Here is a 21,703-nt window from a genome sequence, read left to right as displayed (position 1 = left end):
TGTTGAAGAGGATCTACAGAGCTGGAGTAAATGGAAGGAGACCAAGAGGAAGGCTGCGATTGACGTGAATGGATAGTGTTATGAGGACACTGCAGGAAAGAGGTCTAAATATAATGGAAGCTAGAGCTCTTGATGGTGTTAGGAAGGAGTGGAGAGGTGTTGTGAAAGGATAGTGGGATTGTGGACGCGTTCTATAGGATAGGCTGGGGACCCGTATGATGCAGCAGGGGTAAACCAGTGAGAGCTGTCGGGCCCTGCTGTTTAACAGAGAGCGTGTTTTGTCACCCTGGCCGCTTTCTTGTGTCCCGTTTCATCTTGAGGGATGAAAGCATGACCAACTTTGGTGCCGAGGTGCCTAACTTGTTTGGGCATTTGGGTTGGCCGTGGTCCAAAAATGTTTGTGTGTGTGTTTTGTTTTATTTTTTTAATTTTTAGTGTTTTTGTATGTTTGTCTTGCTGTCGGTCACCCCTCTTGAGGGATATGACCAAGTTAGATGGATGGATAGAACATGCCATGATAGGAACACAAAACCCACCACCACGTTGACACCGAGGTCAGGCTCCTCCTCGCCTACTTTGGGGCTCATCGCCTGGGTTATTGTTCCATGTGGCCTGCGCACGGCGGGCCCATCCTGCTGCCTGTTGTTCCGGTGCTCGGCCAATGGGAGTCCGGTATCCGCTCAGCATCCCTCCAATAAGAGCGCCGGGGTCCGGACTGGCATCGAAGAGTTGGGTTGTTCAATCTGAGTGAGGACAACAAGCAGATTTTTTTCCCTTCTTCCTCTTCGGTGCGCCGGATGGACGCGTCCCGGCGATGGTAACGTAACCTCGGCTATATTTAAGCGATCGCGACGCGTGTGACGAGCGAACAATGCGTCGCCGTCCGCGGTGCGTGTCAGGGGGGAGTTTCGGACTCGCTAAACGGCGCAGTGCGTTAGCTAAACGCGTAAATCAGCGAGCGACAACGGCAGCTAGGTCAACTTCAATTAACACCGGGGGCAAAAGGCGAACTGGACCTCCACGTTTAGTAATAATAGCGCCTCTCCGACAAAGTCCCCCTCAGAGACTCCGCCGTCGTGGCGACTGTCTCTCTCCAGGCTAGCAGCGGCGTCCCCCCCACTCCCTCTTTGGCCAGGTTAGCATGGAGCGAGCGCCAGCTAACTTGGTGGCCGTGTCGCCTTCACAAAGTTCCTGGATGTTCTCGAGGAGAGTGGGAGAGGGGCTCTTCTTTTTCACGCCCCTTTGTTCTGCCTCGTCGCGGAGGTTGGAGGCGGCTGAGGTAGCCTAGCATGGCGTTTTACGAGCCGGCTGGAAAGAAGCGTTCGAACAATCGGGATTAAAACTACCGCGGCGGGTGTGCGGGTAGTCTGATAACAACGCAGTACTGTAAATCTACAGAAAGAATCACTACTGCGGTCCATGCAATCACCATTTGATGTTTTTTTTCCTTTTGGCATCATAACAAGTCAACATTTTGTGCTCCAAACATGTAATCGCGTGTTAAAAAGGATCACTACATCTCATCTCTATCATATTAAGATTTCTCTTTTAATCTTCATGCACGAGAAAAAAGATTCACAGTGGAAAAGAAAACACCCTAAAGACTTTTGTTTTTAATGTAAACTGAAAGTTGAAAACCCGTCTGCCAACTACTTTTTCGGGGGAGTACATTTGATAAGGTAAACGCAACAAGGACTGTTTCTGGACTTCAATTGGTCGCATGGTATGAGATCACCCCATATTAAGACGTCAATTTTGAGACCAAATCACTTAAGCACAGGATTTGAAAACCTATTGGACTCAAGGAGCCACACAAGCAGCTCTTTAAGAGGCACACCATACCTCTAATGATTTGGTACAATACTGTATATGCAATAATATAGTGTCCTATATCAATAAGTATCCCACAAAAAATTGTCTCCATCCGGCAGTTAAGTTCGTCTGGGTACATTTTTACCCCAAATGTTGTCATGCATGCACAGCTCTTTCGTAAAAATGCTGCTTAACACTGCACGCCTTACTGTGGTTCTGAAATTGTATACTATTTTTGAGGTTGGTTTGGTAAGTGTGTCGGCATTGGTCGATCAGGTCAGGACCTTACAGCAATGTTGTAAGTTTGATTTTTGCAATCGGGAGATGGAATAAGAGCTTGCTCTGTCCACTCCACGCATCGGCCCGGTATTGCAGTACCTCCAGGATCGGTGCATTCGCAATGATCGCTACTTGGCTCTGTGGCTAGAACCTTGACTCAGCCCCTTGGCTGAGAGCAAGTGTCTCGGCCTATTGGCTTTGTAGCGCATTATGATTTGACCGATAACGGATAATTGATAAAGAATATAGAACAATAAACCTTACAAAATCCCCCCCTTCAGCTATAAGGACATCCATTCCGTTTAACAGATGCACATCTTTGACGTCCTGAAATTTACATTCGTCTCCAGTACTTGAGTGTGTCGCTGATCATCATTTTTCATAACATGTGCTAACTACACTTGGAAAAATATATTCAGGAAATGGAAGCATGGTGAGTTAGCGCGTCTGCGGCACAGTTCCGAGGTCTTGAGATCGAACCTTCCTGTGTGGTGTTTGCATGTTCTCCCCGGGCTTGCGTGGGTTTTCTCTGGGCACTCTGGTTTCCTCCCACATTCCAAAGACATGCATAATTGGCTGGTCCAAATTTTCCCTAGGTGTGAATGAGCGAGTGAGTTGTCTGTCTGTGTGCCCTGCGACTGGGTGGCAACCAGTTTAGGATGTCCCCTGCCCACTGCCCTAAGACTGCTGGGATGGGCTCCAGCACCCCTGCAACCCTACTGAGGATAAGGGATACAGATAAGGGATGGATGGTAGCATGGTGTTTTACTTGCAGGTTGGAAAGAACCGTTCAAACAATTGGGATTAAAACAACCACAGCAGATGTTCGGTCAGTCTTATTACAACGAAGTACTGTAATTCACAACGAACAATGTAATTATTATGGGTGATATTTGGCCATTTGAGTAAACATCACATTGGCGATTTTGAAACGTGGCAAATTATTTAAATAATGTCTAGAATCTATCATCTTCATATTAAGATTTGCACCATCGTTTAAAAGTTTGGGCTTGTTTGGAAATTTCCCTGCTTTTCAGGAAAAGCTTTCAAAAAGTAAACGTTTTGTTTTTCAATAAGGATCACATTGAACATACGAGAAATGCATCCCATACATTGTTAACGTGGTAAATGACTATTTAGCAGCAAATGTCTAATTTTTGGTACAGATGCCTAGTTCCAGCAGCCATCACTTCAGCGCTTTAATGGTACATAGTGTTTTCTAACTGCAAAAGAAGACTAATGGTTGATTAAAAACCCTTAGGCAATAATGTTCGCGCAGTTAAATTGTTTAGCTGGTTAAATAAGCTATAAAATTTGATGTTCCTTTGAGCAAGTCTAGTATCTTGAGCATCGCATTTATATGTGTGATTAACCTCTCAGAATGGCCATAAAAAGAACTTTTCCTATGAAACTCAACAGACTTTTTTTCTAAGAAATGAAGGCTATTCCACGTGAGAAATTGCCAATAAACTGAAGACTCCTCCAAAAGTGTGTTGTGCTCTAATAAAAGTAGAAAGAGGTGGAAGTGCATTAGTGTCTCTAGTTTGAGGCATAGACACCTTTTACAGGTCCTCAACTAGCAGCTTGTACCTGCAAAACAGCAGTGTCAACATTTACAGTGAAGAGGTGACTCTGATATGTTGTTCTTCCAGGCAGAGTGGCAAAGAAAAAGCCATTACTGAGATTGCCCAACAAAGGGAAGAGATTCATATGCTCAAAATAAACGACATTGGACTACTCATTTGATAACTAAAAGTGTGACTTTTTCATGGAAACCGCATTGGTCTGAGTGATCCCAAACTTTTTAACAGTAGTGTATATTTTATTCTTCAGCCACAAGAGAAGATTCACACCCAGCAAAACAGTTTAACAGATACCCAGCTTCAAATGTAAAGCATTCTTTACTTGATGAATACTGGGACTAATTCATGTCTGAAACACGATTATAGCACAGGTGTCATGAATCTCTTGTACTCAAAGAGCCATGCAAGTATTTTGATTTTAAGAGCCACACCATACCTTGAAACAAACCCGCCTACCAGACAAAAGCTAATTATTCAGCGCATTTTATATCACTGTGTGATGTTTGATGATTTTTAAAAATATATGAAATAATATAAACGCCAGAGCTTGTATCCCATTTGAATTTTTTCTCCCTCGCGCAGTTAAGATTGTTCAGATGAATTTTTACCATTATGTTTGCAGTATGTAATGCGAGCAGTATGGCTGCACGAATTTAGGGGGGAAAAAAACAAATTGTGATTTTTTTAAAAAAAAAAAAATTCAGACCAGTATTGCAATTTCAATTAGATTTTCAGTTTTAAACGATTCATTTTCTGTGCAAGGTTTTTTTTTTTGAGTGAGTACCTAACCATCTTGTCGTCCAAGGTTCAAAATGACATGCCACTGCGTTGTTTAAAAACCCAGAAAAAAAAATCCCCCCGAATCTTTTTTTTTTTTTACTTTTAATGTTCTTTTTTCTAGATTAGTCCCAACAGTAAAAAAAAAAATAACATTTGGTTTTTATTCACATTTCCATGTAAGCTGTCTTAAAAAGAACCAAATGGTACTTAAAATGAAGACATCACAAGGGTTAACCATATTGACATGCTTTATTAAGAAAACAGCGCCCTTTTCTGGGGATGCTTTGTTAGGGTTTCTGTCTGCTCACATGAGCCTCAAACCCCAGGGTGTTGCGTGTTCACAATCATACTACGTCAAATAGCAAAATTGTTTATATTTTGGTTAATTGCGTAGCCCTAGAGAGCAGAGTTATTTTGTAAAAATATCACAAAATATTGCATATCACAAAGATGGGAATATTTTTACTTTCGGCTATAGGACTTGGTCATTATTTATCATCCATTCCGTTTAATAGATGCACATCTTTGATATTGAATTTAACAAAGATTTGTTTTCAGTCCTCAAGTGCGTATTTGATCATTCATCAGTTTTTCTTAACTTGCACAAACTATCAAAAAACATCCAGGGAATGCTAGAAGGAAGACGTCACACTCGCATGAGTATTCAGATGCATCTTATTGGCTAAAAAACTCACATTGTAATGACATTTCTTCTTACCAGCTTTAAAGGAAGAAACACGCTATAGCGCTTCTGCCACTAGTGGTAGAAACACAGTATTGCACTCCCTGTCTAAGTGCGTTAAAGTGAGCCAGATGTACTTATGAAAAGAGCCACACCTGGCTTGCAAGCTATATGTTCCTGACCCCTGTTGTAGCAGATTCGTCCCAAAATCGAATATCCCTAAAAAGTCTGGTGCTGGGTTGGTTAATTGTTCTTGACAGTAAGCATTTTAAGGTTGTTGATAAAATCGTTTTAATATTTATTTCAAACAATAAAAATGTATTTTCAAATGTACCGTATTTTGTGCATCCGAAAGGTGATAGTTCGGTCCCACGGTTTCCCTCCAAAGACCCCATTCTTAAAAATGAAAACGTGATACCCGCTTTGATCGTTTTCCTAACCTGGATGATGGAAAAGTTCTGAAGTCTCTAAACCACATTTTATTAAGAGATATTCGTTTGAAGTGTTGCTACAAGCTGATTAAAATTGGATGGAAGGCCTCAAATAGCACCAGGCTGTAGTTTGGACACATTTTGTCAAACCGAAACATGGATCCAAAGTGTTCAATAACATACATTTTAGAATAGTTTCAAGTGTTTTTTTTTCTTCAAATGTGTAATAAAAGCTCATTTGCATGTTTTAAAGTAGTTGGATAAGGCATTAAAAGCACACTATTCACATTCTTCCGTGAAAATCATTATTTTCAAACCTTTAATCGCCGTGTGTCACTATTTAAAACGACGCTGAACCTTGTAGTGACCAAATGGTTTGTTGAAAAACTGCACAGGCACCCAGATTAAACTCAAAAGAGGCCTCAAGAACTCATACACTCCAACAGGAAGCGTGGCATGCCTTTGACAGCAGGGGAGGGTTTCTTGAATGCAGTTCGCAGCGCACACTTTTTAAGTTAGTGCGCATTTCAAGTGGAATAACAGCCTCCTCCTCACTCTTGATCTGTATCTCAGATTGTTCCAGTGGGGGCTGCTGATGACAGTGGATATGGATGAAACGGAGTCTTGCTCTTCCCTTCAACCAGAGTGATGTTTTACCCGAGATCTGACCAAGCCAACTATTTGTGCAGTAAGCATATCTTCCCATATACTTTTACAAAACATGTTTTTCCTATGACTGTAATTTTTGGAGTTCTCACTGGATTAAAAAATGAATTACATGTATATTTTGAATCTGAAGTTTAAAGGTATATTAACCTTTTTTATAAGGTTGAATGACTTTGACTCAAAATAAATCAGATTTTTATTTAACAAGTGTACTATGTTTTTTTACAAATTCAAAACAACCTTTTTTTGGGGGTGCAGGGGTGTAGTCAAGTCATGATTGTTTGTATAGCCCTTAATCACAATAAGTCTCAAAGGGCTTACACATCCCCTGCTCTAAAACCTACACGAGGGCAAGGAAAAACACAACCTCAGCATGACAAAAAATGAAGGAACTTTGAGTTGGGCTTTAACCAATCAGATTTAAATTTGGCAGAGCCAGGGCCTTCTAGCTGGCCTAGGGATATCAGCAGTTTCACAAACTATGATTGGCTACAGAATTGGAAACAGTACGAAGTGTAGAATAGCTCAATGAAATGATGATTGTATACACGCATTTATTTTAACCCATTCTTTTTTAAGGACAGCCCTAAAAGTAAAATGACAAAGAAAAAAAACATATCTAACATTAAATACCGTATTTTACTGACTATAAGGCGCACCTGAAAACCTTAACTTTATATACCGCAAAATACAGGTGGATACAATTAGAAATTAAAATAGTATTTATATGTGTATAGTACTACATGAGGATTTACAGTGTATTCGTGCAACTATTGATCATTTGAAAAACAAAAGGGGAATCGAACCCGGGTCTTGGCTGTGAGGGTTCATAAATTTCACTGCTAGATCACCAGATATGGACAACATGTGAAAAGGGATTAGATTTTGCACAGTATTTTTACTCAGAATTGAGGGAACAGAAAGTAACCCTGAAAGATGTAACTAAACACAGTCCTAATCATTGTCAGATACTCAGAAGAGCTCATTCCCTTGTTGTGTTTTTTTTTGTGTGTGATAATATTTAAATCTTTCAGCACGGCTTTTTTATCCATTCTCTAACATTCGTTTGTTGCACTTAGAGTAAAAAAATTACGATGAGATAAAATGCATTGCCTTTTCTTATGTCGGTATGACTGGTTGTTGGGTTTCTGCGCTCTTACCGCTGCCGGTGAGGCTTATACAAACACAAAATTGAGTTTCGTTCTTGAATTCAAGCATACGGCATTCGTTCAGGTGCACTCTGTAGTCCGGATTTCACAATATATTAATCCGCTATATTTGTGTTTGGTCAGAATGACTTGCTGCCCGGCTGGAGGACGTGCGTCCTACCACTGAGGTGGCCACCCATGTGCATGCGGAGAGATGGATCGCTGTAAGCACGTGGTGCGCCTCCGTCTGGGCCACGACCACTCTATCCTCAATCCGCAGAAATGGCACTGCGTGGACTGCAGCACCACCGACTCGATATGGGCCTGCCTCAAGTGCTCTCACGTGGCCTGCGGACGCTTCATGGAGGAGCACTCTCTCAAACATTTTCAGGAGTCGCAACACCCGCTGGCCATGGAGGTCCGGGAGCTGGACGTCTTTTGTTTCGCCTGTGGCGACTATGTTCTCAACGACAACGCAGAGGGAGACCTAAAGCTGCTGCGAGGGGCCCTCTCCACTGTCCGGAGCCCCGGGGCCCGCTCTCTGCGCTCCTCGGCCTGGCGGACGTACGCCCGCCGGGGCGGCGAGGTCGGGCCGCAGCCTCTCATGCAACTAGCATTGCGTCACAGGAGGAAAACCCTGCTGGCCAAGATGCTGCAGAGGTGGACCAGCAGACATCAAGAGCTGCAGGCGGAGCACGAGGACAAGCTGGAGGAGGCCAGGAGACAAAAGAAAGAGGTGAAAAGGAGACTTTTGGAAGAGCTGGTCAGCGTCCCCCCTAGGAAAAGCGCCCGGCTCCTCACCCAGGCGCCGCGCTCAACAATCGCGCTCATCCCTTGTAAGTTTCGAGAGCCGCCAGAACGCCTGCCGCCACCTCCTACCGTTCTGCCCAAGAAGCCTTCGCTCCTCACATTGTCACGAAAGCCCCCATCCAACAGTAGGGCCGCCAAACTCCGGCGGTACTACTCTGCTCACTCCGCCAACCGCAGACGGCTCGCTCCGGGGGTCACCGGACTGCGCAATCTGGGGAACACGTGCTACATGAACTCCATCTTGCAAGTGCTCAGCCACCTGCAGAAATTCAGGGAGTGTTTTCTCACTTTGGACCTCTGCGAGACTGAGGAACTGCTGGCCAAGAGCAACCACTCTCAAGGAGTGAAGACGGTGGGAGGAAGCATGGTCAATGGCGGGAACATGGTGACCAAGCCCCCACTTGGACATGTGGCAAATCTGACTGCGGGCAAAGGGGAAAACCCCCCGGCCGCTCCGCAGGCTGCCGAGTTAGTCCAACCCAAGGAGACACGTTGCTCCACTCGTCAGCAGATGTCGCTTTGCCACGAACTGCATACCCTTTTCAGGGTCATGTGGTCAGGCCGTTGGTCTTTGGTGTCCCCCTTCGCCATGCTTCACTCCGTGTGGAACCTTATCCCAGCATTCCGTGGTTACGATCAGCAGGACGCGCAGGAATTTCTGTGCGAGCTGCTGGACAAGGTACAGCAAGAGCTGGACACCGAGGCCTCGAAACGGCGGATTGTCATCCCCATCACCAAGAGGAAGCTCTCCAAACAAGTGCTCAAGGTGCTCAACACCATTTTTCATGGGCAGCTTCTCAGCCAGGTAAGCGCGGTGTCAAGCAAGGTATTAGTAGGCCCCTTCGGAAAGCCAACCTTTTTATCCGCTTTCTTTTCAAACATTGAGAAATACTAGTTATCTGAAAAATGGTACATTTTGTTGACAAATGGAATTAACTATTGTATTTGTATATAACGCGTGAAAAGATTGATCAGACGAAAAATATCACTGACCACAATTGCAGAACATTGAATGCAATGGGAATTCAACTTGAGTCGCTGCAGTGAGAGCGCCTCATCCTAACTACTGGATCACCAGTGATTATAGATTGCAAAAGAAAAGGTATTAGGTTTCGTCTTATTACCACAGTATTCAAGACCAATGAATGTTGTCGAATGGGAGAAAAAAAGTTGTCCTGAACGATATAAATAAATGCTAGAAAACGATACAATTTCATTTTAACTTAATATGCACAAGGAAATTGACATTTGTCTCTGGCACTGTGAATAAAAATGGTGTGATGATGAGATAAAATCAAATGCCTTTTATAATGTCATCATTGTATCTGGCGGGCCATTGGTTGGGATTTTGTGCTCTTACCGCTGCAACCCGGATTTGATTCCCGTTGCATCCCACCGGAAAGTTTGAGTTGAGAAAAAAAGTTAAACCACATTTTAGACTGACTTTTAATCCAAAATGCAGGAGTGCACGTCATAAATGAATAGATACGTAAAATATTTATTACCATCCCTGTTCTGTGAAACTTATCAAATTGACATTTTAGAAAGCGCAGTTAAATTTATAATTGTTCTACTGGTTTTTCCATAAAATAGCTCATGATGTTAAACATTATTGTCCAAAGTAGAAGCAATTGACCAACAAAGAGCTAAAGCTTCTACCTCTAATCACTTTTTGATGAAACCGGGGAAACGCCCACTATGTTAAAAAAAAATCCCTCCATTTGTAACCATCACAGGGGCAGCCATTTTGTCTTGTCATTTTCAGTTGGCAGCAAGTCAAAATGGCTGGTCCCTGATATGAAAAAAAAACGAGTGGTGGTTAGCCTTTAAGTAATCATTTTACAATGTTGTCATTTGATCGTATGTTTAATATTTATTCACGTTTTGATTTGTGATCATTGGTTAGTCCCCAAATGTGCAAGGTATATCACATGCTTTACTTATTTTTAATTGTTAATTGGCTCACTTTGGTAATTTAATTTTCATGGTTGAATGAACATGCCATTGGGTCTTTGGAAGGAGTACCTAATTTGGAAGTACTAGGATTCCGCTCGACACCAGAATGGCAATCTGTAAATGTTTTGGGTCTTATTCCTGCTATTTTTTTCTGCATCACTGTGAAATGTCACTGATGCACTGAGACAAAAGTATCGCCTTCACTACTGACCTAAGCACTGACCTACTTTTTAATAGACCTTATTTTTTTAATTTCATCAAATTGTCGCGCATCTCTCCAAGGATTCTATCCCCTACACTTGTTCTTGTTCTTACTTGGCTGTACTGGATGTTTCCATTATGTGTTCAGTGCTGTGTCACATTTTTGCCCTATCAGATTTCAGTCTTTGGGTAGCCACATCACTCTAATCTTCCCGAAGTTTTGGGTATTACCGTAGGAGCGTGTCACTTTATGTAACCTGTACTGGGTTCAAAATGTGGCTAATCTGTTTCTTTAAAGTGGAATTCAACTCTTATGATTTCTCAAAGTAATATGTTGCAAGGGCCTCTGCTTGTCGGAAAATCGACATTTTGTGTTTCTTCAGTACTGTATGCATTATCTTGCAAAATCCACCCTCTTTTCATCAGTTTTGAGAATGCTGTTGAGTGAGGGTGACATAAACTTTGTTTCAGATAATGACCAATCATAGCTCTGCTATAGAAAGCAATTGATCACTTGCGCGACAGTATTCTTAAAGCCCCAATGTGTAATATTTGCCCACTAGATGGGACAGTGTTGTCTGGTGGGGGCTAGTGCCAGTGAGCACAGCGTGGCAGCTGGATGCTGGACAAACAAGTGAGGATAAGCATTTGCTTCTGACTAACCCTTTTCAAACATGCTATGTAATATTTTTTGTTGTTGAGTAAATTGTTTTTGTTCCGTTTTTATTTTAATGTTCAAATAAAGTTTTCATTCAGTAGGAATCCACTGTGTAAAAGAAATACAAATTTCCTGATGTGATTAAAAAAAAAATTAACATTGGTTTTATAGTTCATCAATTTTTGCCTGGTATTCAAATCAATGTTTGTCGTTTTTTTTTTTTTTTTTATTGAAGCGTTTTCGTACCTCCTGGGAAGCGCTAAATACTACACACTGTCCCTTTTAAGATTGTCACTATCAGAGATAGATAAATACATTTTTGGAAATGCTTTCGATGGATCTCTGCTTCAAGCAATCATGTTAAATTATCTCAAGGCCTTCTAGCTGGCCCCTAGTCACATCAGAATTTTTGGGTCCTGTAATCAATTGGTGTCCATGCTCTGTATTCTTCTGGGGCATTAAATTTTCTCTTATTATTCATTCCCGTGTCCTGTGTGTGATAACCATTAATTGCCATTTACCTGAATGTCCCCCCCACAGACATGTATGATTTTTTTCCCTGTTTGATATGGCAATATCTATCACTTCTATTGATGATTCCCGGAATGTCTTCCACCCTTCAATTGTACCAAAAACTATATCCAAAATAAGTGTATAAGATATGAATGGCCATTTTTATACATGGCCAAGAAATATTGTTGTCACAATATTGTGTACAATGTTTAGGGGAGTGATTACCCTGAAGAAACTGTCTTTGAGCCCATTTAGTCTGTGTTTTAAGGGACCGGTCCCGCCTACCCGAGGGCAGCAGTCAAAAGAGATGATGGCCGGGATGAAAGAAGTCCTCTAAAATGTTGATGGCTTTCCTTCGGTATCGTCCTCAAGACTAGGCAGAGGCAGCAAATGATTGTCTGGGCTGTGACTCTGTATGGTGTTGCTGTCATAATTCTTTGTTGAAATGACTAGTAGTGGTTCACTCGAGTATCAAGTTGGCCTGCTACTGACTGGATCTCGGAAGATTTTACAAATGTATCAAAAAGTAATTTTCAAGACATACATTTTGTGCAGTGGCTCAGGAGGTAGAGCGCTTGTCTTGGGATCAAGAGATCGCATTTCGAATCCCGGGTCCTCCGTGTTACATGTCGAAGTGTCCTTGGGTAAGACATTGAACCCCTAATGCCCCCAATAAGCAGGTTAGCGCCTTGCATGGCTGCACGGCCGCTATTAGGAAATGTGAAGCACACTGCAAAGCGCTTTGGGAAGTCTTGACTTGAAAAGCACGATATAAATGCAGATCATTTAATTTTTCAATTCATTTTAAGTGTTTTTAGTCTCCTCCTTTTTTCAGGGCACCTGATCAGAGATATTTGTCATCGCTCCCTTTTTGTGTGTGTGATATATAAATATCCATGTATTTTCAACTCTATGCTGACTCGAGTAGTCGGGAAATCAACCGAGGTGAATGGTATACTGTATTTAGTGGTGTGATGCCTGACTAGATCCTCATTAAGTTAGCATTTTGAAAATAAGAGCGAAAAATAAATGAGGGGGCGGTTGTTTGAGATGGTTACTCACTTAAGCATGTGGTCTTCCCCTAGTTTGCACTTGGGTCAATCACGTAAAGTTAAGTCCCACCTACAACAATTTCTAAGCGACTGTCAGTTTTTAAAAAAAGCAGTTATATTTCAGGGCTAAAATAAAAATCTCATTTGCCCTTCTTCTTAGGTGACGTGTCTATCCTGCAAGCACAAGTCAAACACGGTAGAGCCATTCTGGGATTTGTCCTTGGAGTTCCCCGAGCGCTACCACAGCGTCAACAAAGGCTCGGCCACCTACCAGCGCAGCTGCACCCTCACCGAAATGCTGTCCAAGTTCACTGAGATGGAGGCGCTCGAAGGCAGCATTTATGCCTGCAACCACTGCAACAGTGAGAGCTGATTTTTGAACTCAAATCGCTGCAATTTCCGATCATTTTCATGTAACCAACTATCGTCTCTTTGTAATGCGATTTGTCAGAAAGAAGAAGGAAAACCTCCCACAAGCCTTTAGTTCTTTCAGAAGCCCATAAGCAGCTTCTGATCTACCGTTTACCTCAGGTTCTACGGCTGCACCTCAAGCGCTTCAGGCAAGTTATTTTTTTGTCTCCCACACAGACTTTTTAAACATTTTAGCAATGCGTGTTCCTTCATAACCCTCTGATATTATTTTGAATATAATATGAACATATCATCCAAATGACCAAAGCTAATAAGGACTTTGCTTTTTAAAATTGCTTGTATAGTTGCAGTTGAGACTGTTAGACGTCTGGGTATATTTAATCATAGTAAGAATGAAGAACTAATTATTGATCAGTATTGAATTGATTGTCCTTTAAGTAATTCAAGATGACTTCATACTATTGACATCAATAGCTGTCAATGACAATGAATGCATAAAAACATTAAAGTTCCATTATAATGTAACTGGGCAGACAATTCTAGGAAATAAAACACATTTGCATTGAAAGTATAGTTTTAATTCAATTCACTGCACTTCCGTGACTTAAAGCAGGGGTGTCAAATGGATGGAGGGCCGGTTCAAAAGTTCATGTACAAGCTTAGGGCCGGACCGATAAAATGTTTAGAATGAAAGCATTCAGTAATGTTGTGCTTGTTGCTGCTAGCGACCTCTAAGGTAATTCTGGACAAAACTAAAGCTAACTGGTAAAGCTAAATATGTGCTCCTCTTAGGCTGAGGACAGCCCAAAATCAAGGAAAAAAATGATACTTTAATAAGAAAAAATGGATTTCTTTGCTGTGCATTCAGTTTTTAAACGTTCTAATTGAGCAACGTTCGATGCCAATGCTGGTGACTGAATCTGCAACGTCAGCTGCTTAAAGGTGGTGTCAGTAACTTCAAAATATTCTACTCGCTCATGCCATCTTATTATTGTCATTACACCTTTTTTTCGCGTGCAAGAATGTAAAAATTCTGAGATGCACTCGAATAAACTCTTCCTTTTTCATCTTTTCGGGGCTTTTGAATGACATTTGGACTGTATTTTAAACAGTCATTTTCTTACTTTCACTATTTTCATCCTGGGAAAAAAAAAACAAACCGTGACCACAATTGTGTGAAATCGCTCTTCTGCTCCCCACACCCCTTTAGCGTAATACGCTCTTTGTCCGAAACACCAAGGGTAAAAGTAAACTAAAAGCAGATTTGTGCGGTAAAAGTATATAAAGGCTCTTTGAATTCTGTTGGGCATTGTAAGCACGTACTTAGTAGAGAAAATATTTGATTTTAAACTTTTTAAAAAAGCCTCAAACTACGCACCCTAACTTTAAACAAACCCTATAAAGCAATGACAATACAAATACTTAAGCTAACAGTTATTTGCTACAGGTAAATATGTTCTCACTACTTTAAGTGACCGATTTTTGAGGTGTTTTGTATGCATTCATTTTCAACTTCAATATTTTTCATAGAGAAAATTAAGCCTAAAGGCTGCCTCAGCGATGCTATCCGCAATCATTCAAGCGCCATCAGTAGCCTAAAGTGGGCTAAATTGACTTCCAAGGAGAAATAATGGCAATTTTCTCTCTTTCGCTTAACTGAAATATTTTTCAGTCATAGTTGAATTGAAATATAATCAAATATAACACTTTCTTCATGTAGAACTATCCATCCATCCATCCATTATCTGCACCGCTTATCCTTAGTAGGGTCGCGGGGGTGCTGGAGCCCACCCTAGCCATCATCAGGCAGAGGGCAGGGGACACCCTGAACTGGTTGCCAGACAGTCGCACGGCACAACAGACAACCATTCACTCGCTCATTCACACCTTGGGACAATTTAGACAGGCCATGTTTTTGGAATGCGGAAGGAAACCGGAGTGCCCAGGGGAAACGCACGCTAGTACGCGGGTAAGATGCAAACTCCACACAGGAAGGTTCGATCTCATGACCTCAGAACTGTGCTGCATACACGCTAACCACTGAGCCGCCGTGCTGCCCCCACAAATAACTAATGTACGGGAAAAACGATTCCTGGTGTACAATATTGTCTCAAGATCATCTCAGGAGCCATAAAAAACCTTTCATCCCACTGGCCTTGACTATGCCATATGTGACTCAAAGGGGCAGTGTGTATTAAGTGCCTTCTAGTGGTAAAAAAAAAAATCATTAAAAAAAATATATATAGATTTCAAAAACACGTGAACTACTCTTGAAATCTGCCTTATTTTACCCATAAGTCCCTCCTAGAGAGAGCTGACATATTTGTCCACCAACTTGCTGCTACAGGTACCCGAAAAAATAAAACCTTTTAAAAAAAAAAAAATGGCTAAAAGTGAGAGAAAATAGGGCTTTTTGGTCACTTTGCATCTCCTTAGTGTGTAATTTTCCTTGTGCTTTGTGTCACTTGTTTTTTGTTGCAAAACACAACATAGCAACATCTAGTGGCCAATTCTTACACACGGTCCCATTTGAACGCCTAACAATGTGGCAATAATAACCTGTTCTATGGGCAGGTGGTCAGGAAGAAACCATCGGGAGAAAATCGGCGTCCACGTGGCCTTCGACCAGGTTCTAAACATCAAACCCTACTGCTGCACGGGCTCAGGCCACTCGGTCCACAAAGGGGGCTACACCTACGACCTGTCGGCCGTGGTAATGCACCATGGCAAAGGCTTTGGCTCAGGGCACTACACCGCATACTGCTACAACACAGAAGGAGGTGTGGATGACGGACCCGGCCACCTCCCACAAAAGCTGACGTCCAACCTAACCGGCTCCGTGTGTTCCTCAGGTTTCTGGGTCCACTGCAATGATTCCGAGATGAAGGTTTGCAGTGTGGAGGAAGTGTGCAACACTCAGGCCTACATTCTCTTCTACACCCAGAGGTCCGCTTAGGAACCTCTCGCTGTGAGCCGGAGCTGCGTTTATGAAATCGTTTAGGTGTCAGCAGACGGTCTTGATTTATGTTATGATCTCGACAACCAGGGCTGTCTCCTACGGGGAAAAAAATCATGACAAAAATCTCAATTTGCCGGGGTGACGGGGGACTTTTATGTAAACAGATACTGACAAAAATCCTTACACAGCAGTCGGCAACCTTTTCTGCACCACGGACCGGTTTATGTCTGACAATATTCTTGTGGCCGGGCCCACTAATAACCAGAATAATAAAAACTATTAAGCCATAAATCCACTGTGTTTTCATTAGACCATTAGGGAGCTATATGACATGAGAAAAGTCAGTAGAGCTATTGTAATGTTTAATAGAACAACACTGAAGAAACATCCCTTTGATACTATGAAAAGTAGTCTGTAAAGCATATATAGTAGTGTAAATTTATTTTTCCCTTCAAAAACTCAAAATATAGCTGATAGTACCTGAACCCTTGGTAACAAAAGTGGGTACACCCCAAAGACACTACACCCTTAAATGTCCAAACAAAGCACGTGACTTGTTATTCTAAGTCTCAGGTGTGACTAGGACGCAGGTGTAATCGATATGTAGTACAGCCCTTACACTCTGTCATACTGTTCACTGAAACTCCCAATATGGCAATACATTTACACTGCCTTATAAGCTTTACTCAGACTTCACTTCATTGTGTCAAAGCCATGTTTTTCAATGATGTTCAATTGAACATTATTTTGAAATCTGCATAAATGTGAGGGGTGTACTCACTTTTGTGACATACCGTACTTAGTCAATCATTCAACTACGTTGTTTCGGGTGAAATCATTCCCATAATACTACACGTTTTGAAGGAGCATTATAGGTAAGAGTTCACCCATAACAATAAGGTCCAACGTGAGTAAAATAGAATGGTGATGAGATAAAAACTACAGACGCTGCCCTACTTGCGGAGGATCGTTCGTAAATTGAATTTGTTCGTAAGTTGATCCAGTGCTATATTTTGTATGGAACGTATGTTTAAGGTTTATATAAGTGTGTTTAAGGCTTGTATGAGTAACCTGTATGGGTTTGAAACTGAAAAATAAAAGATTAATACAATAATATGCTCTAAAACGTTAGAAAGCAGGCTGAATGATAAAGCATAGTACTGAAAAACAAAGCTACACATTAGGCGGGACATTCTGTTGTCTGTGAAGCCGTTTAAGACTCCTTTTGATTAAGGGCGTCACAAATAAACTTGACAATAAATATGAAGAAATAAAGTTAAGTTCAACTTACTTTTGGAAGATGAGCTAGGAGAGTTTGGTAAAAAGTGGTCAAGTCAAGTCGTGTTTATTTGTGTAGCCCTTAATCAGAGTCTCAAAGGGCTGCACAGACCACAGATTATTGCAAAAATCGATCCAACCATTTTCTCAACCCCATCAAGCTTTCTTATTCCATGTTCATTTCAAAAGAAACTGCTCGCCTCTTCGTTACACAAACCATATCGAATTGATGCACGAGATATTAAACGATAAAAACGTCAAAGTTCCTAGCGTGCTAGAGATACAGTGCAGTGTGTATAGACACGAACTAAGAAGTAGAAGCCGGATTTCTTCTTTGGGGTGGATGCTGGGTGACATCTCACAGCGCCACCACATAGTGGAAAAAAGCACTACAGCAATGTCCTGTACTTGGAAAAAGGTGCACCCAATACTAAATTAATTTACAGCAATGTCCAGATATTTTTCGACATCCCCCAAAAAATGTTCGTATCTACCGTCTTGCGTAAGTCGAATATTCGTAAGCAGGGGGGCGTCTGTACTACATTGTGTTTTATATTTACAATCTTATCTTATTCCCGCTGCAGACAATGCTGAGCAAATGAAGTCAGCAATATTTGACGACTGAGCAATCTTAAGTCAAATGACGCCGATATTCTAGTCAAACCTGTTTAAGGGACACCCAAACGTTGACGTAATGCGAATACATTAAACAAAGGCATTCTTTTTTTTTACCGTGAGGCCCGGGACGGGTCTGCGGCCTGGAGGTTGCCGACCACTGTACTAATTAGTGTAGCACAAACTTCTGCTAAGGTTTACAACAATTGCACGATGGGTTGTTGCAAAAAGTAGCCTGAACATGGTAAAGAAAATCAAGAAAATGTACAAAGGTCTATTGGGTCCAGACTCCAACAAAAAATAATGATAAAGTCAGGAATGGATGGTTTTAATGGTGTTTAGCTCACCCAGCCAACCGGACTGAGGACATACGAATTCAAGCCGGGTTTCCAAACGCAAACAGTTGCTATTGTCAATATGTGGCATTTAGGTGTCCTTGTTAAAATGGCACCTTGGTTTTTGTAGTTCCCTTCCACTCCCGATGCTCTATTTACACTTTGCTCCTAAATCTATAAATGCCGACAAACTGAATGTCTCGTTCCCCTTTCAATTTTCCTTCCTTACTTTTTTGCAGTCTGGCTCTAATAGTTCTTATAAAATTGCTTTTCGTCTCATTCCGGAAAGTCATTGACCAAATATTGCAATAACCCTTAATGAGCCTCATCCCCGCAACCAAACGCTTTCATAAATCCCGCCCGAGACCAGCAGACTGTGCATGCGGGTTTCGATGACGTCCTGCTGAACATCGATCGGTGTGTTTGCATTTCTTTTAAAGCTCATTTGTATTGAGTCCGGCAACTGAATAGGCGCACATACCAGAAACCGTTTGGAATCCATTACAATTCAACATTGAAACCTGGACTTCAGGATTTTTTTTTTTTTAATTTTTAAATCCTTGGAGGTTTTTGTTTTTTAATTTTGTAGCTTTACATACAAAAAGGGGCGGATGGATTCCCCCGAAATGGACCAGCCTACTTGAAAGAGGATTGACTGTGTTGCATCCAGTTCTGATTTTTATGTTAGCTATTTGGTTTTAGCGTCACTTTTCCGACTCCTTCGTATCGACATCCAGTCGTCGGGCTTTTCTGTCCTTTCAGCAAGTTTGCGTGAGTTAATTCTGTGTTCAGTTAAAAAAGGACACTTGACTGAAGTAGAGGGGACTTTTTAAGGAGAGGGCTCATCAAGCTGGTTCTGGCTTTTTGATTGTTCATCTTTTGATTAGCTTCCTTGGATCTAAATGGCAGCTCCTTACCAACATTTTCTCCCTCCAAGGCAGATGAGGCCGGCCATGATGGATACAAGCCACTGTTTAAATGATGAATGTTTATTTTTTTTTCCCCCCCAAGAGACATTCGATACATTATGTTTTAGCACCTGGAAGCAATATATTGTATATCTTAAGCCTTGATGGGAATTCAAGATCAAATCAGGAAAAAATGTTTTTGTTTTCTACTCTGCAGTTTCTATTAAAAATCTTTTAGAGTTTGCTAGCTAACGGAGAAGAAACGCTTTTGATTTGATACGATTCCAATCCACGCTAGGTTTTGTCAACTCCAAGTCAGAAACAATCTTAATGACGATGAATGTCCTACTGCTTAGAGGTCAGGTGAGTTCTGTTGTGTACATTGTCATCATTGTAATAGTCATATGGGTTTGCCTGACAATTATTAAAAACCTGAACCAATTTCTTGGGTCAATCTGAGCCTTTTGTGATTCGGCTTTGGAATCGTTTGGCACGTTTTTCCATGCGAGAAGACATTTAGGCCACGTCATTTGACTAACTTCAGGTCTCGTACGTTTAACACGGTCACACAATGGACAATTAACAGGCTTATATTTAAAAGATGATTTTTGAAATGTACTGATTATGCGCAATTATGGTATCTTTTTTTTCTACCATAATCGTCACTCTAAAAAACATAATTGCCTACGGCATTTTAAGCCTTAAGAACAAAATGTCAATAGAAAAATTCAACTTGGGCAGAAATTGTGTTTCTTTTGTGACCTGCTATTTGATTTGTTGGGTGTCTCTGGTACTTGTGTGAATAGTGCAGCGTTCAAATGGTAGCTGCTTTAAGCAAAAATCTCAATTCGAGCCAAAAAACGAACGTGAGTTAATATCATTTTTGGAGCACTTCTGTTTGGCAGGCCGGATTGAAAATGCTAATCATTTGTGGTCACCTGGCTCAGGAGGTAACATATTTTCTTGTTCATTTTGCATTGTACGTTATTTTTACTACATTTTTATTGTGTGTTTATTAAAAAGTTAATACTTAAAATGAGCAATAATGATCTGCAAGTAAAACAAAAGGCTTTTATGACATTTTTTTCGTTTTTGTAAAATAAAATATTTTTTGAAATGAGTAAAATCATGTGCAATATATTCACTAAAATTGTTTTTTTTTGCAATGCTGCTTTAAAAAAATCCTTCAATATACAGACACTGCTCTACATACGAACAAGATAGCTTCCGGACAATCGTTCGTAAGTTGAATTTGTTAGTAAATTGCTTCAGTGCTATATTTTGTATGTTTAAGGCTTGCATATGTAACCTGTACTTTTTTGTTCCAAAAAATAAACATTTCATAAAATAATATGCTCTATAAAGATAAACAAAGTTGAGTTTAACTTACTTTTGGAAGATGTGCTTCAAGAGGTCTCCCTCCGTGGTAAAAAGCGATCCAACCATTTTCTCAACCGCATCAAGCTTTCTTATTTCACTTTAATCTCAAAATAAACTGCCTCGCCTCTTTGCTCGAGCTAGGAAGAGGAAGAGGATTTCTTTGTTGTGGATGCTGGGTGAGCTCTCACTGCGCCACCACACGCCGGTAGCGGCGGAAAGAAGCACTACATTAATGTCTTGTACTCGGAAAAAGGTGCACACAATACAAAATCTAATTGACAACAATGTCCGGATATTTTTCAACATCCCCCAAAAAATGATTTACATTTACATTTTTAATTCTATAATGGTAGATTAAAAGTTTTTGTTTGAAAATAACATCCAAACGAGTTTTTTTTTTTTTTCAGTTTTTATAATTCACCTTTAAAGATCTACAGGGCTAATCTAGATTAACATTCTCCTGACGACAAAGGATTAGGAGTAAAATAATCACCTGGGATGATGAGATTACTCTTGTTGAACCTTTTCTCCATGACTGATGTGCTTAAAAGAAGAGTGTGTATTATCGGGTTGCCTTACTGAGAACAAGTGCTAAAAAGCACAAGTAAGAATACAAACTACGGATACCCAAAGTTTCCAAATCATACAATTTTTTTCCCCCAATTTTTCCAACCTACAAATATTTAGAAAAAATGCACTCTTGAACGGTGTATATATTTTTGCTTTTTATCAAAATCGATATTTTTTTTTTTAATGAAGTTGTTTTTTTCTCAAGGAAGCACTAAGCAATACTCCCTTTAAAAGTCTAGTTTTCAGAGTTAGAGTTGTCTATTTGTTAACAAAACAATATTTATTCGAAGATATATATTTTTTTTGCAAACTGGATAAAAACATTGACACAGATAGACATGCCAATTCATTAGACACCATGGGTGAGAACAGATGAACAACGGTGGTCATGAAATATATTATCTGTGGAAGGAAAGTAGTTTTACAGGATGAAGAAGCATTTTCTTTTGCAGCTAGACACTATGTTAAACGTTAGCGAGGGCAAAACAGCCAGAATTGTGTCTAAAAAGCCTTCTTGCGACACAGAATAGCTGGTAATCACACCCATTTAACCGAGGGACATTTCGTTTGCTGGCCTCTACTCTCGAATTGAAATAAATATATACATTTACAGAGAATATATCTGTTTCAATCTTCAGAGTCCCTGAATTGGATTTCTGTGTGCAGGTAATCAAGTGTCTGGTGAGCATTGCACGACAATCCATGTCTTAAAGTG

The 21,703-nt window shown here is 40.9% G+C and overlaps 1 protein-coding gene and 1 pseudogene across 1 annotated transcript; both read left to right on the top strand.

Annotated features, from left to right (window-relative positions):
* The first annotated feature begins 651 nt into the window (after window positions 1-651).
* On the top strand, window positions 652-19,479 carry usp49 (ubiquitin specific peptidase 49). Its single transcript, XM_088338304.1, has 7 exons — window positions 652-817; window positions 6,141-6,255; window positions 7,526-8,996; window positions 12,732-12,933; window positions 13,023-13,131; window positions 15,518-15,723; window positions 15,796-19,479. The coding sequence occupies exons 3-7, from the start codon at window positions 7,596-7,598 to the stop codon at window positions 15,897-15,899; spliced, it is 2,022 nt and encodes a 673-aa protein (XP_088194430.1). The 5' UTR covers window positions 652-817; window positions 6,141-6,255; window positions 7,526-7,595; the 3' UTR covers window positions 15,900-19,479.
* On the top strand, window positions 2,065-2,212 carry LOC148364180 (U2 spliceosomal RNA; annotated as a pseudogene).
* Window positions 19,480-21,703: the final 2,224 nt, after the last annotated feature.

The sequence above is a fragment of the Urocampus carinirostris genome, chromosome 6 (genome assembly GCF_059441175.1).
Source record: "Urocampus carinirostris isolate Australia breed hairy pipefish chromosome 6, RoL_Ucar_1.0, whole genome shotgun sequence".
Classification (NCBI taxonomy): Eukaryota; Metazoa; Chordata; class Actinopteri; order Syngnathiformes; family Syngnathidae; genus Urocampus; species Urocampus carinirostris.
The sequence above is the reverse complement of the archived record's forward strand: the minus strand, read 5'-3'. Positions and strand labels throughout refer to the sequence as shown.